Below are 17,387 nucleotides of genomic sequence, written 5' to 3' on the forward strand. Positions count from 1 at the left end.
AGCTTCCACACAGTGTCACAGAACAGGAAAACCTCGTTTCATTTTTTTGGAGAGGGGAGCAGAAGGGAAGATGCCCAACAATCAATAATGATGAACCCAGAGTGAAGGCAGCTACTGGAACTTGGTTAACGCACCACAGCCATACAAGAATTCATACAGGAGGATTCTTTATATAAAACACCCTTATTATGTATTTAGCTCAAAACACTGTTACATCTTAAGTTACATGAAATGAAGTCACGCAATATGCCAGCCATTACAAATTCACAATTTGGCAATGGTATTCGTGCTGAAAGCAGTACATCTCATGAACGTTGGTAGATAATTCTGAGCTAAAGACAAAACATGGATTTTGCAGTGAACTGTTACATTACACTTATTCTTCATTGCAAGAGAGCTGAAAAAGTGTTGACTTAGGAGTAAGATGAAGTGTTTTACCTGCAGCATTAAGTGAAGATTAGTTACTTTCTGTGCAGACCACCCACAGTTGTCATCTCCAACTTCAAACCAAGGCTTCATACGCTGAATGTATGAACCTTCTTTGAAGAAATTCTGATTGGAATTATTATTCTTCAACAAGTTTTGTAATAGGAGGAGACAGTCTTCCACTACTATTCCTGGTGAGACAAGAAAACCAAAAGATTAATCAAAAGATGACACATGGAAAACTAACTAGCTTCTCCATGCACTACATGTGGTCTAGATGGAACAGAGCAGAGACTTCTGAACTCCTCATTCTTAACAAAATTTAGGTTTTGATCAAGAACTATGAACCTCATGCATGAAAAAATAATGAAAGGTCACTCTAAATTAAATACATCAATGTTGATCCAGCGTATTTCCAAGGAAACTATAACTGTGTTTCTTCCACAAGTCTGAAGCAAAAACATTATTTCCAAAGAATATACAATTTGTATAAATTAATTGGGTAGGAATGGGGAGAACTTCAAACAAAGCCTCACAACCACTTTGCGTCTTGAAGTATACCTACTTCAGAGTCAGGCTACACTACTGTCTCTTTGTATTGTAAGCACTGAAATGAGGTTCCTCTTGAGCTGCACCACGATTCAAATGCATCAATCTTTACTGGATTACACATCCATGATCTTTAATCACTGGCTACATCTTCAACTCATTTCAAAGCTACTTTTTGGGTTATTTTGGTGGAGAAGCAATTCCTAGAAATAGCCCTTACAATGAACCAATCCAAACTCAACTCCTTGGAGTTGCAATAGTTTTTTATTTCATTACCCTCAGGTGTTAGCTGTACCAAAAAAGCACTACAGATGTTAATTAACTATGTACTCTGTGAAGAGAAAATCCTCAGACAACTCTGTCCAGAAGACAACACAAATAAAGGCAGCCTGCTTCTGGTACTGCTGGGATGCCTCCAAATCCGGACTTGACAGATGGATAAAAACTTAGTCCTTGCACTTCTGAAAACACCAAGGCAGTGCCGGTCTTGAGAGTGGGAGAACAGAGAGACCAGCTGTCATATTCCCCTCCTCCCCACTCCTGCTCCAGAGCCACAGCTGGTAACCCAGCTCTCAGCAGGGCTGCAGACAGGAGGAATGGGCACATCGGAGGAGGGAAGCAGAGAACTCTGAGCACTTAGGCATTTACACACCAAGTCTCCTAAAATAATTAACTGCCTAAAAATAGCAGCTTTGAATCAAAGGTTTGCTTAATCCTTCCATGCCAACATACCTAGAATAATTCAGCTGGGAGAGAAGCATTAACTGCTCCTGCAGCCCACAGAAAAGTCACAGAACAGCAACCCGTCTTGTTACTGAAATCGATCCTGTAGCAAACTACAATTGGTAGTAAACTCATAATGAGTTGTTAATAAAAAAAAAGAGCACCTAAATGCTGCATAGTTTTTGCTCTTTTTTTTTTTATCCTTCCCCCCTAACTGGTAAATGATTTGGCAAAGAGCTGACCAGAAAACCGAAGTTATTAGTGAGGCTGAAGAAACTCAGCAAGCTGTTACTTCCAGCCACTCCAAGCATCCACGGATCTTGCAGGAGGAATGCAGATGCTTAACTCTGTAAGTGACAAATGCAGCATACGCGTATCTGACACTGCCATTCAAAGTATATACATTCACAGACCTAAGCCAAACAGGAACACACGAACTCATGCACACATGCTCAGAGAAATCAACTGATGTTTTAACTAAATATCTCAAGACTAGTTTTCAAAAGATGCCAAAACCCTGCCTACTTGCTCAATCCGGTTTTGCTCGTTTTGTTAGACCATGCTGTATGTTTTGATCCTTCTACCCACTGACCTAGCTCCAATTACATACTAACATCAGCCTGTAAACATTGTGACCTAACAGTTTGTGCAGAAGCACAAGACCATGAACAAGTCTTAGACTCTTCTGTACCTCCATCACTGTTTCCTTCTTCTGTTATGATATCCAGAAGTCTCTCAAAGGCATTTTCAAAGGCAACAATCTTCTGTATGGCTGCATTACTTTTTGTCAATTGCTGTAACAACAAGACTCCCTTGACAGGTGGGGGAGAGAAGAAATTAAACTTAGTTTTACTGGAACTACACTGCTTTTCACAAGTCACAGCTCTTAGAAGGATGCTAAATCAGCAGCATAATCCCTGGCCAGAATCACAGGACAGAACTGCATGCCCTGCAACTCAGCACATCTAACAAAACTCACCACACAATAGTTCTCTCGTGCCTCACTGCACTTCAAAATAGAAGCACAGAACTGTTAAAAAGGATGCTAAGTGGCTATACAGAAGAGAGAGGGAACTTGTAAAGCACCTCATCTCTTCTGTAGTAATTAGTGTAGTAATTAGAGCATTTTGGCATCTGAGAAAGAACTGACATGAACCTGACAGAAGGCCAAAAGAAAGATAGCTAACATACTAGCAAAACCCTACAAAAGGCTCAACGTTTGCATTAAGTAGACAGTAACAGTTTGCATTTGTTATATGAATTTGGCAAGACATCCAAAAGCCACCCAACTCAACTGAGGAAGGAAATATTCCTAATTAGCAACCAGAATTATTTCTTCACATGCATTCGTTTAACTTAATCCAAATTCTGCACAAGTACTAAGCAATTCGGTTGACAGTTACTACTTATTAAGGGGATAAACTGCCTTTGTTCTGTACTTACATCATTTCGTATAACCTCCCTAGAGTCTGCTAGTAAATCCATGAGTCTGGAAACACCTGCAAGAAATGCATTTTAAAAAGAGCATAAAAGAAGTGCAGCTTTTTCATGCTGGAGGTCTTTAAAACACCTTGCTTGAGACTTCTCTAGCCCTCTGACATGATGTTTCCCGAGCTTCCAGCTTCAAGTGTATGCAATAAGCTCGACCACTTACCCATAGGGCTGACAAGAATTATCTGCTGCACTTGAGGCCCTTGCTGCTTTAAAAGAGATGTAAGTAGTTTCACTCCAGGCCAACGAACATGGAAATCAAATTCCTGCAAAGATGGAGAGGAGTACATTAAGTAATAAATTCCTCAGTATTCAGCTTTCTCTTCTAGACACCAGTTGTGAATGGGCACCAAACAGATAAGGAATTTCATCTCCTGTCAATTTCTTTTTTCATCCATCCTATTGTAACACATGGCCAGCAAGTCAAAACACTATCCTCTTCTACGGTCCTTTCCATTTTATTACCAGCAATCTGAACTCCCAGCAGTTTCCTTTCCTCCCTCTCCTCTGCGGCATGTTTCATAGCTATTTCTTCATTCTAAAAACTAGTCAGTCTGATCCTCCAGGGATCAGCAAGCCCTTTTGTATCTTCTTCCTATTCCCAAATAGCACCAGCAGCCTCTCTGTTAAAATTGGGTCTTGTCAGCAAGAGAAAGCTCAAGAACAAATAAGTCCATGGACAGACTTCACCAACCACAACAAACCTCTGGGCTCCCCAGGTCAGCTCAAACTCTTTCAACCGCTGGTGACTCTCAAGTGAGTCACCTCACAGAGCTTTCTGTACTTCTAATCCTGCTGCTTTTAAAGCATCACCTTGAAGTAAGCCGGTAGATCACTAATTTGGACAAGCAGTCTCATTTTAACCCTGTTCCTAGTTACAAGTGAAAACTGAGCATGTGTTGTCCTTTCCTCAGCACCCTACTGACCTCAGGCACTTGCCAAGATAAACTACTCCACTCTACTTGCTGCAAAGGAGAGGTGGTAGCCAATCAGTTTTCTAACTGTCTCACCAAACAGGCTTCTCTCAAGCATAATCATATTCTTAGTTTGGAAACAAAATTTGTAACAGTTGACAATAAAGACGCAGTCCTTGAGGATGAAACCATTGGAAGATGAGTTAAATGCATCATGCTGATGGAAAGCAGTCACCCTTTCTACTTGAACTGCATCTCGACAGACATTACTACCTCTTTAGCATTTAATGATCATGTGGAAAATTATCCTTCCATGAGTGACAACAGCTGCTGTTTATGGAGCAGTAATTTTTACTGTTTCTAATCAAATATCTAAAACCCTTTCAATGTTACCTTGCTTTAAAAGCTGCACTAATGGCATTTATCCAGGTCATGGTCTTCACTCGCCTCCAACCCCATATTCACTATGTCTAAGAATACCTCACGTTTGACATAGGCTTCACTAGAAAGACAAAAACCATAGCTTTATCCATTAAGCTAACCTCCCTGTACAGCACTACATATTCCTCAGTATTCCAAGTATGATACTGTTACTCACCTCCACAAGAGTCAACAAGAGCGTGACATTTTCTTGCTGTTTAATAAAAATCTCTGTGAACTGACTTCCCAGATCATCAACTTGTTTTGGTAAGTTTTCTTCTGTAATAGTAAAAAACAATGTATTACAACGCATGATTGGAAGAACTTCAGGTAGGTGTGGTTTTTATTCTTACTAAAGTAGGGCCACGGGTGACAAAAAGGTTTAGAGTCACTGCTACAATGTTAATTGAATTATTTTCAAAACAAACACTGACACAAGCTCTGCACAAAAGAGAAACCCTACCGTATCCTAAACGTCACTTTTATTGAGAGGTATTTTGCTTTACAAAACAGGAGGGAACCAAGAATCTACTAAACAAACTCATTTCAGCGCTAAAAGAAAAAAAATCCATTGATTATATCCAACCAGATTAACAGTTCTCAACCATACAGTTGCCTCTTACAGATATAAGCAAGCACGCTCAAGTGAGCGGAGAATTCAGAGAGAAAAAGAGAACCCTCCCAGAAGAAGAGAGGCAGAAAGCATCAAAGTGGTTAAGTTCGCACGCAGTTCAGCTGATCCGGTAGAGAAGTTCCTCGTAAGGACCATTCACTAATGTGCAAAAGCAAAGTACATTTCATACCAAGAGGCTTGAAGCAAGCGGTGGGGAATATAAACCATCTAAAGGCAAATGGCTCAAACAGCTCATTTATTTATTTTGGCTTAGCAACAGAAAAGACCTAAACATCAGGAAAGGCAAGCAAGTTTGAAACAGATGAGCATCAAAAGCTCTCAGTCTTGGAATCTGAACTAGTTTCACAAGGGAAATCAAGTGCCATTCTGTTATTTACTCTTCAGTTGCGTAGAACTGGGGTAGCACATGAATTTCATCTTACACAATTACTTCATGCATCATTGTTGCACAAACAAAAAACAAATGCAAAAGTATCCCCAAAACAACAGAAAACATGCAAATGGCATCTCTGCACCGCTGCTGTTTTTCTAGGACGAGCGACAAATTACAAAGCTATTTCACAAAACAATTGTATGTACGTACTACCGGTTGGCATAGTTAAGAACTTCAGTTGAAAATTTGAGGAAGAGCAATTCTAATTCAAAGGGAGTTTTTTATTATACTTTCATTTTGGAGAGGAAGAGAAGACATTTCATTCAAGTCCAGTGCAGTTTCTGAGACCTCAGCTTTTCAACTGCTTAGCAGTAGTTCAAAGCCAGTCCTGCTCAACAGGGGCGGGAATTCAGTTGTACATGACACCATGAAACAAGCCTCTCGGTGAGTTTAAAAAAAAAATAAAATCAGTTGGTTCTTTGCTTGGTTGTGTTTACACAAGGCTTCTGACAACAGCACAGGAAGCCACTGAACACAAATTAACTGCTAGGGGAGCAATACACGGGACACGTCCACTCACAGCCAGCTCCAGCCAAGCACCCTTCTCCCCACACACCCCCCAACAACTTGCTGCTTTGCCGCCTCCTCTCTCCAAACCCTCCAAGCCCCTCCTGTCCCAGAGCATGCTGCCACCCGCCCCGGCTCTATTCTGGGTTTTAGGCAGTTCAGACAGCCCAACGCTTCATTGAAGAGCTGCAGCAAAGGCACTGCTGCTCATCCTCCAAATCAGGTTGCCCTACAAATCACGCAGATGTGCATTCAGCACTGCGACACCATCCCACGCTAGCTGATGAAGCCACAGGCACAGGTTGAAGCATAAAGCACAAACAATACGTGGTAAAGCCACTGAATTTCTGACCAAATCTGAAGGTCTGATTTGGTTAAGCGAAGGCAAAACAAGGATTTTTCCTCCTGCTTAAACTGCAGGATTTACAGCCTCATCAAGGAATCACTAAGCAGCCATTAACAACTGAGCAGCTATAAAAAGGGTCAAAGACCACACATAATCTTCAACCTCTCTACTTTGTGAGGGGTACGGCAAAACAGAGAAATCAAAGGACTCTACCATAAAAATATGATGCCAAGAAAACAATTTTAGTTCAACCAACTCAATTCAAACTGTTGGCAATAGTGATTCGCTGCAAGGTATCAGCTTATAACGTCTAATTTTAAAGGATTTCCAATATAGGAAAGAGGTTTTTGTTTGGCCTTTCAGACATCAGGGAGTAGCTGATCATTTCTCTAACACAGTATAGCTATATTTCTCCCTTGAAGCAGGCTTATTGGTAGGTAGCTTACAAGAGAGAAAGATAAGCAGCACCAGTCCGTTGTAAGTTTTTAGCTGCAGAAACTATGAAATACTAACAAAAGATGACAAAAGGGAGGACGGACTGTGTGGAAAAAGAACTGTAGCCCAGGAATGTAGCATCTAGCAGAATACAAGTCTGATAGTGAGCTCTCTGAAGCTGAGGGGCTTATCAAGTCTGGGTCACTCCTGGTTTACAAGAATAAACAACATAAAAAAAAAACAACAAACAGATAAGCCAGCTCCACAGAAGTTCAGTTGCTGCACTTGCTACTGTAGAATAAGAGGCAACTCAGCTGAGAATCGTACATTGGATTGCACGTGCTGTAGCTTACCCCAGACCAAGGAAAGCCCATAGATTGAAAATTTTTTCTTTTAAATAGATGCTTAAGTCAAAATATTTCACTTTGAATTTTCCATGAGCTGTGACTGAACATCTTGTCCTCTGCCCAAACTCAAGTACAAATAGCAAGTGTTTGAACTATGGATTCCTCCTAATCCCAACTCTTGTCTTTGCACAAGTTCCATGTGCTAAGGCAAAACCTGAGCAGTACGCACAACTTACACAGCCTTTTAGAAGTTTACTGTAGTTTTTATTTATTCCAAAAGCTTGACTCTAGTTCAGGTTTAGGACTCTTCTATAAAAGGGCTAAATTAAACTTGTCTCTCCCCCCCTCAACTTTTGTTTTTTCCTATCAGTATTTCTCCTACTAAATTAAAAAAAAATATAAAAAAAAAAGAAGAGGGAGAAGCCAGACAGAAAGAAACAGGCAAAGTGAACTGCATCTTCTACTGATGTGGATACACCACAGATCTTGCAACCAGACTTCCACCCATAATCCCTCTCTAAATCTACACATCCACAGGGCTCAAATAAAGAGAATGACTTCCATCTGTTAAGATCAGCTCTTAGTGATTCACTAACAAGCACCACTGCAAACTAGAAATTAATCTGAAAGTAAACAGATGAAGTGCATTTTAAGAAAACCAGTTTAAAAAAGGAGAATATACAAAGTGTTAGTGGTAAGTTACAGTATAAGTGAACACTATTTTAACATGCATTGCTTAAAAGAGACACTGTGAAGGATGCTTACATGCAGCGCATGCATTTGTGTCGAACTTCAGGGCTTCTTGAAAACAGAAACTCTGTTCAAACTTTTGCCCATTAAAATCCTACCAGTTCTGAAGCTGCACAATTTCATGACATCCTAAACAAGAATTTATTATCATTATTACAGTCTCCGGAGACCTGTTGGCATTCAACATGCCCAAATCACAACAGAAATAAAATTGGGAAGACACTCCAGCTCCAAAGAAAATGTATAGAGCAGAACGCAAAAGGCTTTCACTAAGCTCCAATGCAAGTCTTTACAGTGTCCTTTTTAAGCGGCAGCAAGTGTTACAGGTATGAGTAGCAACTAGGCCTAAAACAAAGCACCATAATTATATAAGTAAAGGTTCTTTTACCTTCAGAATCATCTGTCAATGCAGGTAAAAGAAAAAGAAACAAGAGAAAGGTTTACAAGTTGAATAGCTTTTCAAACAGCACAACCAATAGCAGCATAAGCTCAGATTTTCAAAGCAGCCATCCTAGCTTTCTATGGCAGCAATTACTCCTTCAGGTAATTCTTACGAAAGTGGTCAAACTAAACAACTCCTGCACTCTTACAACACTGGTGATCGCACATACAAAACTAAAGTTTGTCAATTCTTTGCTCGTTGTAAGAGACTGCTAATAACATTCTTGTTGAGTCCGTAATCAAGGCCACTTCCATGAACACGGATTCACCAGTGCTGTAAAAACTCTGATCTTGTTCAAAACCTCTTTCATCAAGATCAGGCAACCGGATGAACAAGGAAAAAAAGGGCAAGTACGCACAGTGACAATTTGAGAGGTAGTTAAGAATAACATACCACAGAAGGATTTCAGCTTGCAAGTCTCTTGCAGCTACGTAAGATGACACAGTTCGTTGTAGAAGGTGCTGTGAAAGGACACTGGCACAACATGATGCCAACTTACTGGCAGAAATTTATTCATACTGGAGAACCCTCACCTACTTTCCATAAGGTTATTTATCATTTAAGGAGTCTTTGAAGAAATATCTTGGGGTAAATACTGCTGACAAGAGACTCAAACGGCAGTATCATCTCGTATTTTGCCCATTTACAGGAGCACTCACACTCCACTACACGTAATGGAAACTGAAAAATGAGATACAAGGACTAGAAAGACTCTTGAGGTCCATGGCAAATGCAGGATTTTATGAACCCACAGGTATTCAGTCACCTTCAATGTAGCCTCCTGCTTACACTGTATTCACACTTGCTGAAGAAGTCTGATTTTTTTTTTTTTTGACAACCTGGTATGATGGATTTTCATGTTAATTCACCCAAAAGCACAATGGATATCCTACAAGCCTTTTCATTTGTGGTTGATGTTTTCCTCTTAAAACCTTGGAAAACAAGCCTATGGCCATTTGGCTTAGATTACTAGTTTAAACAGCGATCGAGACCTGATTTGCAAACACAAACAGAAGTGGTTTCCCAAATAACACCTGCAACAAGGCACAAGTGAGATGTCAGAAAGGTCAAATGAATCCTGCAGTTGGCTCTACTACACAACCTGCTTCAGTTTAACAGCTAGAGACCTTTCTGGCAGAGTCACCTACTCGGCAGTTGCCTACGTGACTAACTAGTACCTGGTCTCCATTCTCGCCAGTGATGGTGATGAGAGCGAGAGCACACAGGCTCAGCGTCTGACAGACATCACGCTCTGATTGAGGCCTCCTCCCAAGCTAGCACTTGCACAGCCCTCAGCCAGATCCCATCCCCATTCTCTAGACATGTCCTTGATGCTAAACACAGGGAAACTTGGACTGTCCTGCCCTCTGCACCATTCACCCTTCAAAAGCCTGAAACTGTTATAATCCACAGCTGGTTTACTTGTCAGAAGCATCTGTCTCTTCTTCAGGCTGGGCACTCATGGCTCCTATTGATGTATTTAGTTTTAAGACCGTTGTTCTTGCCCAAGCCTAATTTGGGTTACTGCTGTCATCTTCTTCAGCGTACTGATGTTTCTGTGAAATATGGGGTTGTTTAAGAGCTGCAACTATTTCACATTTGAGGCTAGTTTTGATGGCCTATCAAGAAAGGCCTTTCAAAATAAAATAAAGGCAGGAGGGACAGGGCGTTTCACAGCCTAGCTGTACAGTGTCTACTTTGACATCTGACTATCTTGGGAAGGACAGGCAGTCTCTTTCTAAAATGCCACAGCAGGGCTAGAAAAGAAAGTTTTCACACTTACATATAGCCACCTCATCATTGGTACCGGAGATGTTAACTCTCAATATCCTTGTTAAATCATTACACAGTAGTGTCCCATTTGACAGTAACAGCTGGAACTGTCCTTTCCCAAGAGCAAAGAATGACTCTATTCTTTATTTACAAACTTGAAAAAACACTGAATTATCCCATTCCAACCTGGCTGCTGTTCACAGAACATAGTTTTTAAAATTAGTAAGCAAGAGATCCAGTTATTACTTTAACACAAGCTGTGTACAACAAGATTTTTAGCATTGTTGTAACAGCTACACAATAACAAAGCAAGTCTCAGCATTAGTAAATCAGAGAATATTACAGTTTATAATTTGAACAAAACCCCCAAGGTTAATACAACTATTACTACCAAGTGCTTACCTTGCTCCTCCTCTTCTAGGTCATTCGATATTACATTGTAGAGAGTGTCCAAGGCATAGCCAATTATTTCAGAATCTGAACTGCAAATGAAAGAACCACTTTTCTTTAATGACTTATTTCCAACTACTCTTACAACATTGTTTTTCTGCACAGGCAGTTCCCTTTGCAGCATTAGATCAAGTGAGGAGGACTGATGTTGATAGACGTTTTGTAATACCACGTAACCATGAGCTGTCCAGTCCCTGTGAATGGAGTCGAACTCCTTTTCCCAGTTCCATTCTCTCAGGTGCCCACATCCATAAAGTCTGGTGACACAAGATGACCACAGGAAGCTTCCCTGTAAGCGTGTCTTCCATTTCCCAAGTCACTCCTGCCAACATGCTCCTCAAGTATACCAGGAGAAACCTCTGGGAGGGATTCGGACCCCTTCCCAGAAAGTCACCCAAGGAAGCTGCAGACAAGCTTCAGCACCATCCCGGGAAAGACCCTCCCCGCTGTCCCGTCATTGAGAACCAGGGACCAAAAGCTCGTGCTCCACCTGAATGCAATGACAACAGCTGCGGATTCTTCCAAACAGGCCAGCCGCCATGTCACCAACTCACACTACACCCAGTTATTAAGGGGTTTTGAATTCCAAGCATGCCCAGGAAGCTGCTGGGCAGCCAGTCTAACCACAAAGCATTAGTTCACCTGCTTACACCAAGACTCTTCTCTTAATAAGTCCTGTTTTAAGAGAGACCTGTTTCTTCTGCGTTATGAAGACCAAACAATCTGTAAACCCTACACTACAACAAAGACACAGTGCAAGAGGTTGGGGGCAGAGCAATGTACCCGTTTTTGCTGCTTGCTTTGTTGCTTATAAACCGGAAAAGTATGAAAGCACAGCTGGTCAAAAAACAAAGGAAAACAAACCCTAATGTCACAAAGGAAGGCACCTCAGAGTGAGGAAGGACACACCTCAGCTATTTTCATGTCTTGCCCAAGCATCAGAAGAGCACGCTGCCAAAACAAGACCTCTCATTCAAACTTTTAAGTAATCGCTTTCACTGATCTCTAAGGCATGCAGAATAAGACCTCCACACCAAAAACAAATTTGCATTTTAAGAAGCTACTAGGTCCGTTCAGAGCAGAGGCCTAAAAACCAACCTAACCAGCAATTTTAAAAGCTGAGCTTTGACTGAGGCCAGCAATCTCTGCTAGACCACTAATTAAATTTGACAGACCTATAGCAGTTGTTGCAACCAAGAAAACTAGAGATGCCTCAAGGAGATCTACCAGCTTTAAGAAGACAGAATGGAGCACTCAGCACCTACATTTCTTGCATCACTACAGCCAGGGCTGTAGCAAGCTGTCAAAGTGACACCCCACCTCCCTTTCTACAACTCTCATGCTAAACCAAAAGGTAGAAAAAAATCAGGCGTCAGTGTAGCTTGTTTTTTCATGTTGGGTTTTGAATTGAATCCTTGTCCTGCTCATGTCCTCCCAGGACACGTGCATTTTTCCTCAGTGTGTCACTCAACTCATACCACCTGCTTTTAAGATGGAAACAAAAGGGGAAAAAATTATCTCCTCCTCTGCCAAACTGTTAGTCAAAGCAAGTAAAGGAAGCTTTTAGTCCACGTAAATGGTCTCATCCAGCAGGTTTGCTCAGATTTCCAGCCTGCTTATGTTTTCCTTTTATTGTAATTTTAGTTCTTCAACACAATACTATAAAGCCTATGGTTTCCTTTTCATGCAACTGAAACAATTCCACATCTGAAAAACACATAGAAACTATTTCCTGGAGATTTAAGAAAAAAAAAACCAAGCTGCAGCCTTGCTTTTCCTTTCAGAAATCACAGCAGCTACAAAAACATAAGCAAATTTTATGTAGATGTGGTAAAAGCAGGCCTTGTTTCTCTTGTTGAAAGAGGAACACATCACACAATGAGGAGAGCAGCATCCCATCTTTGCTGTTCAGTGCCTTGCTCCATCTGCTGTTCACCACATACAACATTTCATTGATTATTCTGTTCAGACTGAAGCTGTGCAGCTTTTTCTCTGCAGTGAAAATCAGGCAAGAAATAGACTTCCAGTCCCTCATGCACCCTTAAAAGATGCAGCCTTTATGCGATGCAACAACCCAGCATAAGCCACCTTAGGCATCTTCCCTCTGCTAGTCATGCTTTTACTTGTCACTCGACCAAGATGTCAGTGCAGTGCACCACGAGTTCACAAACAATAACAGAGAAGAATCATATGGAAGTGAAGGCACCCACGTATTGTGCTGCCCAGGTAGGGTGCCTCAAAAACGCTTTTACCTATTCTTCTAAAGTTACGGCATTTCACTGTCAGAATAGAGAAGAGCATCACCTACACTGTCAAGAAAAGCATGGAAAGCAGGGTGTTTCTGTCATGTCATCAATCACAGCATGCCTGGAAAAGAGATCATTTTGTTACCCTTAAAAATTCAAGTCATAGAAAAGCTAGCAAAGGGGTAATGACATTTATATTACCTTTTACAGAAGTTTTAACGAGAAGTATATTACAATTCAAAAATTTGGAACTAATAACACATAAATAACTGAGGTTTGTGCCTTAAGAAAAAAATAATTCTCTCTCTTAGGTTCATATTATATTTCAAACTATTAGAATTGTCATGCTGAAATTTAAAATCCTTGTTATGTAAGTAGAACCAAAGCAGTTAGAGATCAAGTTGACTTCTCGCTCCGGTGCCTTCTCCCACACCAACAGTTAAGTAGTACTGGCTTGTCCTACAGTCAATGCCAAGTTTTTTTCCAAAATAATCACTGGTGGGATGTGGCAACATCTAGACAGCAAGTCAGGAAAAGTCCTCTAGTACATTACAGCTCCTACTCCATATTACAAAATAAACATATGGCATAAGAACACTGGTGTGGATAAGTGTCTGGAACATTTAAAGGCTGACTCAGGAGTGTTACCGGCCTCCAGCATGGCTGAAAAACTAGTGAAAGAAGTCAGTTTTCTACAGAACAAGTTTTAAGTACTCAGGCAGGAGAAAGAGTTTAAGGCAATCTAACAAGTAAACCCTGTAACAAGTGGAATGACACATTCGTTTAAGAGACCGAAGTGGGGTACTTCTGTTCCAGGATGATAAAGGTGGTAAATAATTTGAAGCAACAGTATAAGATCTGAGGATAGAAGTGAGAACAGGACGCAAGAAGCCCTCACCATTTCAGCACAGCCATGCAAACCAGGCCTTTTCCCTACTAAAGTTAGGAGATGAAGCTATAAATGCCTCTCACTTTGTACCAACAACTTCAGAATTAAGAAAATATCAGCATGCCTTATAACATAAGGAGCTAAAGAAAAGTGTGACTCACTACAAGGGAAGTAAAGGATTAGCACAGCAATGAGGCTGCAAATGGAAGGAAGGAAAGAACTGCTACTACAAAGCTGATACCATACTCATGGTTATCACTTCAGATTCCAAGAGCAGGAACAATCCATTCATCAAAATCAGGAGATACACCAGAGATGAAAGACAGCTACTTTTCTACTCAATAGTTAACGTAATTCTCAGAAAAATAAAGTCTGTGCTATCATACTTGGCTGAGAAGGTCTTAAAACCAAATGACTTCTCGATTAGATACTGGTTTCACAATGAGCTTATTTGCATTAGGAAATAATCATCTCTTACCAGTGAGGTTGCTTCAATTTTTCGTATTGCTATTACATATTCCAGCAAGACAAATGCTGCTGAAGATCACACAGTTGTGCATCTCAAACTATTCCATTAATTTTTGGTAAATACGTAATAGGAAAGCACGTTTGCACTTGTCACTGTTCTTACGTTACAGTACGCTCTGCACCAGCTATCCATTCCAGACATGCACTCGGGCCCTGTGAATTCAGAGACCCATGCCCGCTGCTGGCTCCTCCACCTTAATTCTTTCCACGCAAACACCCCATCCCAGCAAAAAACGCTGGAGAGCAGATTAAGCCTCACCTGACACAGCCTAACCAAGCCCTGCTTCTACTCAACTGGGAACTAAGAGGGGAGTCCCACAGATTATGTTCACATTCTGATGCACACAAAAGACAGCAACTACAGGCATACATCCCAGACGACAGGCAGGTAGGTGTGTAACATCTCCAGTCAGCAAGATAACAACAACCAGCAGCTTCAGGGCCAAAAAGCTTCACCTCAGGAGGTCAGTCAGCCACTTTCAGGCCAACCTAACAATCACTGAAAAAGCATACTTCCCTAAAGCTCAGCTACAGAAGAAAACAAAAGGCACTATTTTGCCTTCAACATACTGTTTTCCTGGTCCTTTCATATTTGTAATCAAATTAGGCCTTCTGTAATCTTAAACTTCACAGCAACACTGTCAATGTACAGGACTAGCACACGTGAGTCATGGCGACATATGAGAAGACAACTTGAGTCAATCATTGACTTCTGTTTTCTCTGCAGTTGCATTGCTGCTTCTTAAATGTAATCTTAGGCAGCTGTAATACAAAAAAAATAGAGTGCAGGAGGAGGAAAGGAGCATTTTCCACTTCTGCGGAAAGCTTCAGGGCACCTCAGGTGGACACTGAAAAGGTCCAAAGATTACACCTACGGGCACACACTGAAACAGCAATGACAGCACAACGGCACTGCCCTGTCAGACCATCATCCTCTCGGTTCAATACGCCAGTCACACGGGGCATCGGGGACAGCTGAGCCTGTGACTCATTTATCATCCAGCTATTCAGATGAGCTGGCTTTGATTTGTATTCGTACAACCGAAAGAGTCCCCAGAGCCTCACCTCTACAATCACTGACACCAGACCGTGCCCTCACACCACCTGTAACACATACCTGAACTTACCAGACACTGGGGCTACAACTAGACCTCTCTCAAATGAACCACAGCGTACAACGTGTAGGCTAGCTGATGTGCTGGTCCACCACAAAACATGCAATACGAAATCAGTCTATCAACATTTTGTGGAAGACGGCATTTTTTCAGCTGAAAACCCAAAAACCAAGATGTATTTACTGGTTTTTGAACCGCAGCCTGAGTCACACAGGACATCTGCACAGATCCCCAGCACACACCAATTCCAAAGGGACAAGTGGAGTCCAAAAAGTACAGAAGAGCTCTCATGCTCCAGCCCTGAAGGGCTCAGGTTAGCATCTCAAAGGGAAGGAGATCAGCAGAGCCCCGCCTCCCTTCTCAAAGTTCAAATCTGGCCTGAAGAGCAGATAAGTGGATGAAAGCAGGCTCCTTGACCTAATTTTTTGAAGGGATTCCCCTTCATGTCAGTGACAGTTACTCCTATAACCTTTCCTTTTACTGTCTGCATCATACAAACTGCATGCAGGCCAGACATTCATTTTTAACTACCCAGCCAACAGAATGGAAATAATGCCTCCTTCAAGACCCTGAACTGCTGCTTTCCTAATTCTCCTTTGCCTTGACATTAGGAGATGCTTCCCATGTACGCACATGCAAGTAGTCCACATATGCCCATTATGATTGTTTTTTGGTTTTTTCCATACATTTACCAGCTTTATGTTCAAATCCAGACTGAATGACTGTCACAGTACACTCACCTACCTAAGCACCAAGAACATGCAGTATCTGAAGCTTAAATCAGAGCACTACAAACAGGCTCCAAGTTACAACACGTGGCTACTATCAAGTACAGCAATGCAATCAATTGCAGAAAGATGGATAGCAAAGATATTTTAAATGCTGGATTGCGTAAATATTACATTCTAGTCTACATAAAAGACTACTGTCATCTGTCTTAACAGCAGTCAGCTGTTGAGTCCAGTTCTCTTATTTACTTGAACCCTTCAATATCAATGCCTGCATTACTCCTCGTGACAGAATTATTCTACCAATTCATTTGATGATACATATATGAGAAAATACATTTGCTGACTTCATTCATTTCTTCTTAATTCTGCCTAGTTCACCTTTTGCCCAATAATAGGTTGATTTGGTTTATCTCAAGTACTGTATTTAACATTGTCATTTTAGATTTACCTTTCCACAGCAGAAGAAACTGATCACTGAGAAGCACTGAGATACACTTCAGTACCACCTTTACTCTAGAAATGGTCTTTCTGTCCCTCTTATCAAGTTCCTGGAATTCTGTTCCTCTCAGCTCTGAACATGCTTTGATTAAGTCTGTCATCATAAAAAGCCACCATAACAGAAGAGTTGTTAGAGACCCAGCTCCCCTCCTAGCTACACAGAACCAAGTCTGTATTTATTGGTTTCAGGGCCGGGTTATCAGCTGGAGGCGGCTGCCAGAAGTCAGCAACATGCTTACCGGTCTGTCTGAAGAACGTGGATGAGATGTTCCATAGCCTGTATGCCTACCTCCAACCGGTATTTCTATTTGGAGAAAAGTTGAATGGTTAAAGGTTTAGCCCAAAGTACAAACAAAGCTTTTTAACAAATACATTACAGACTACTAAAAACCCACACAGCTCTTCAGGAAGTTTGGTACTTACCTTGGATAATGATTTAAGAGCACGTACGGCATCCCTCCGGTCATCCAGTAAAGTGGAAGAAGCTACTCGGTCACACAGCTTCTGAATCTGCAAACGTACAAGACAGGTGTGATAAAAGGCCGCCACTACCTAACAGATTCCGAAACGCTCCACCAAACCCGCCTAATGTCAGCAATTGCACGGAGAGCTGTTAGCTCCCCGCACTCCAACGACAACTTCATTTCTCTGAGTGCAATAAGGCGCTGCGCATTCGGACGACCCGAACACACCCGAACCTGCCGGGGCACGCCCGGGACAAGAGCGAGAGGCTCCGGCGG

At 41.5% G+C, this 17,387-nt stretch overlaps 1 protein-coding gene across 1 annotated transcript in view; it reads right to left on the reverse strand.

The window, feature by feature from the left end:
• The window catches only part of USO1 (USO1 vesicle transport factor), a gene marked incomplete at its 5' end in the record, with an annotated part of 36,072 nt that extends 18,915 nt beyond the window's left edge, over nt 1-17,157 (reverse strand). Inside the window, 8 exons of the mRNA XM_009695487.1 lie at nt 439-617; nt 2,390-2,510; nt 3,142-3,197; nt 3,353-3,455; nt 4,702-4,802; nt 10,593-10,672; nt 16,887-16,951; nt 17,071-17,157. Of these exons, the coding sequence (XP_009693789.1) occupies nt 439-617; nt 2,390-2,510; nt 3,142-3,197; nt 3,353-3,455; nt 4,702-4,802; nt 10,593-10,672; nt 16,887-16,951; nt 17,071-17,157 (792 nt within the window). The remainder of the gene's footprint in view (nt 1-438; nt 618-2,389; nt 2,511-3,141; nt 3,198-3,352; nt 3,456-4,701; nt 4,803-10,592; nt 10,673-16,886; nt 16,952-17,070) is intronic.
• Between the last annotated feature and the right edge of the window lie 230 nt (nt 17,158-17,387).

This window comes from Cariama cristata, unplaced genomic scaffold (genome assembly GCF_000690535.1).
Source record: "Cariama cristata isolate BGI_N322 unplaced genomic scaffold, ASM69053v1 scaffold2782, whole genome shotgun sequence".
In the NCBI taxonomy this organism is placed as follows: Eukaryota; Metazoa; Chordata; class Aves; order Cariamiformes; family Cariamidae; genus Cariama; species Cariama cristata.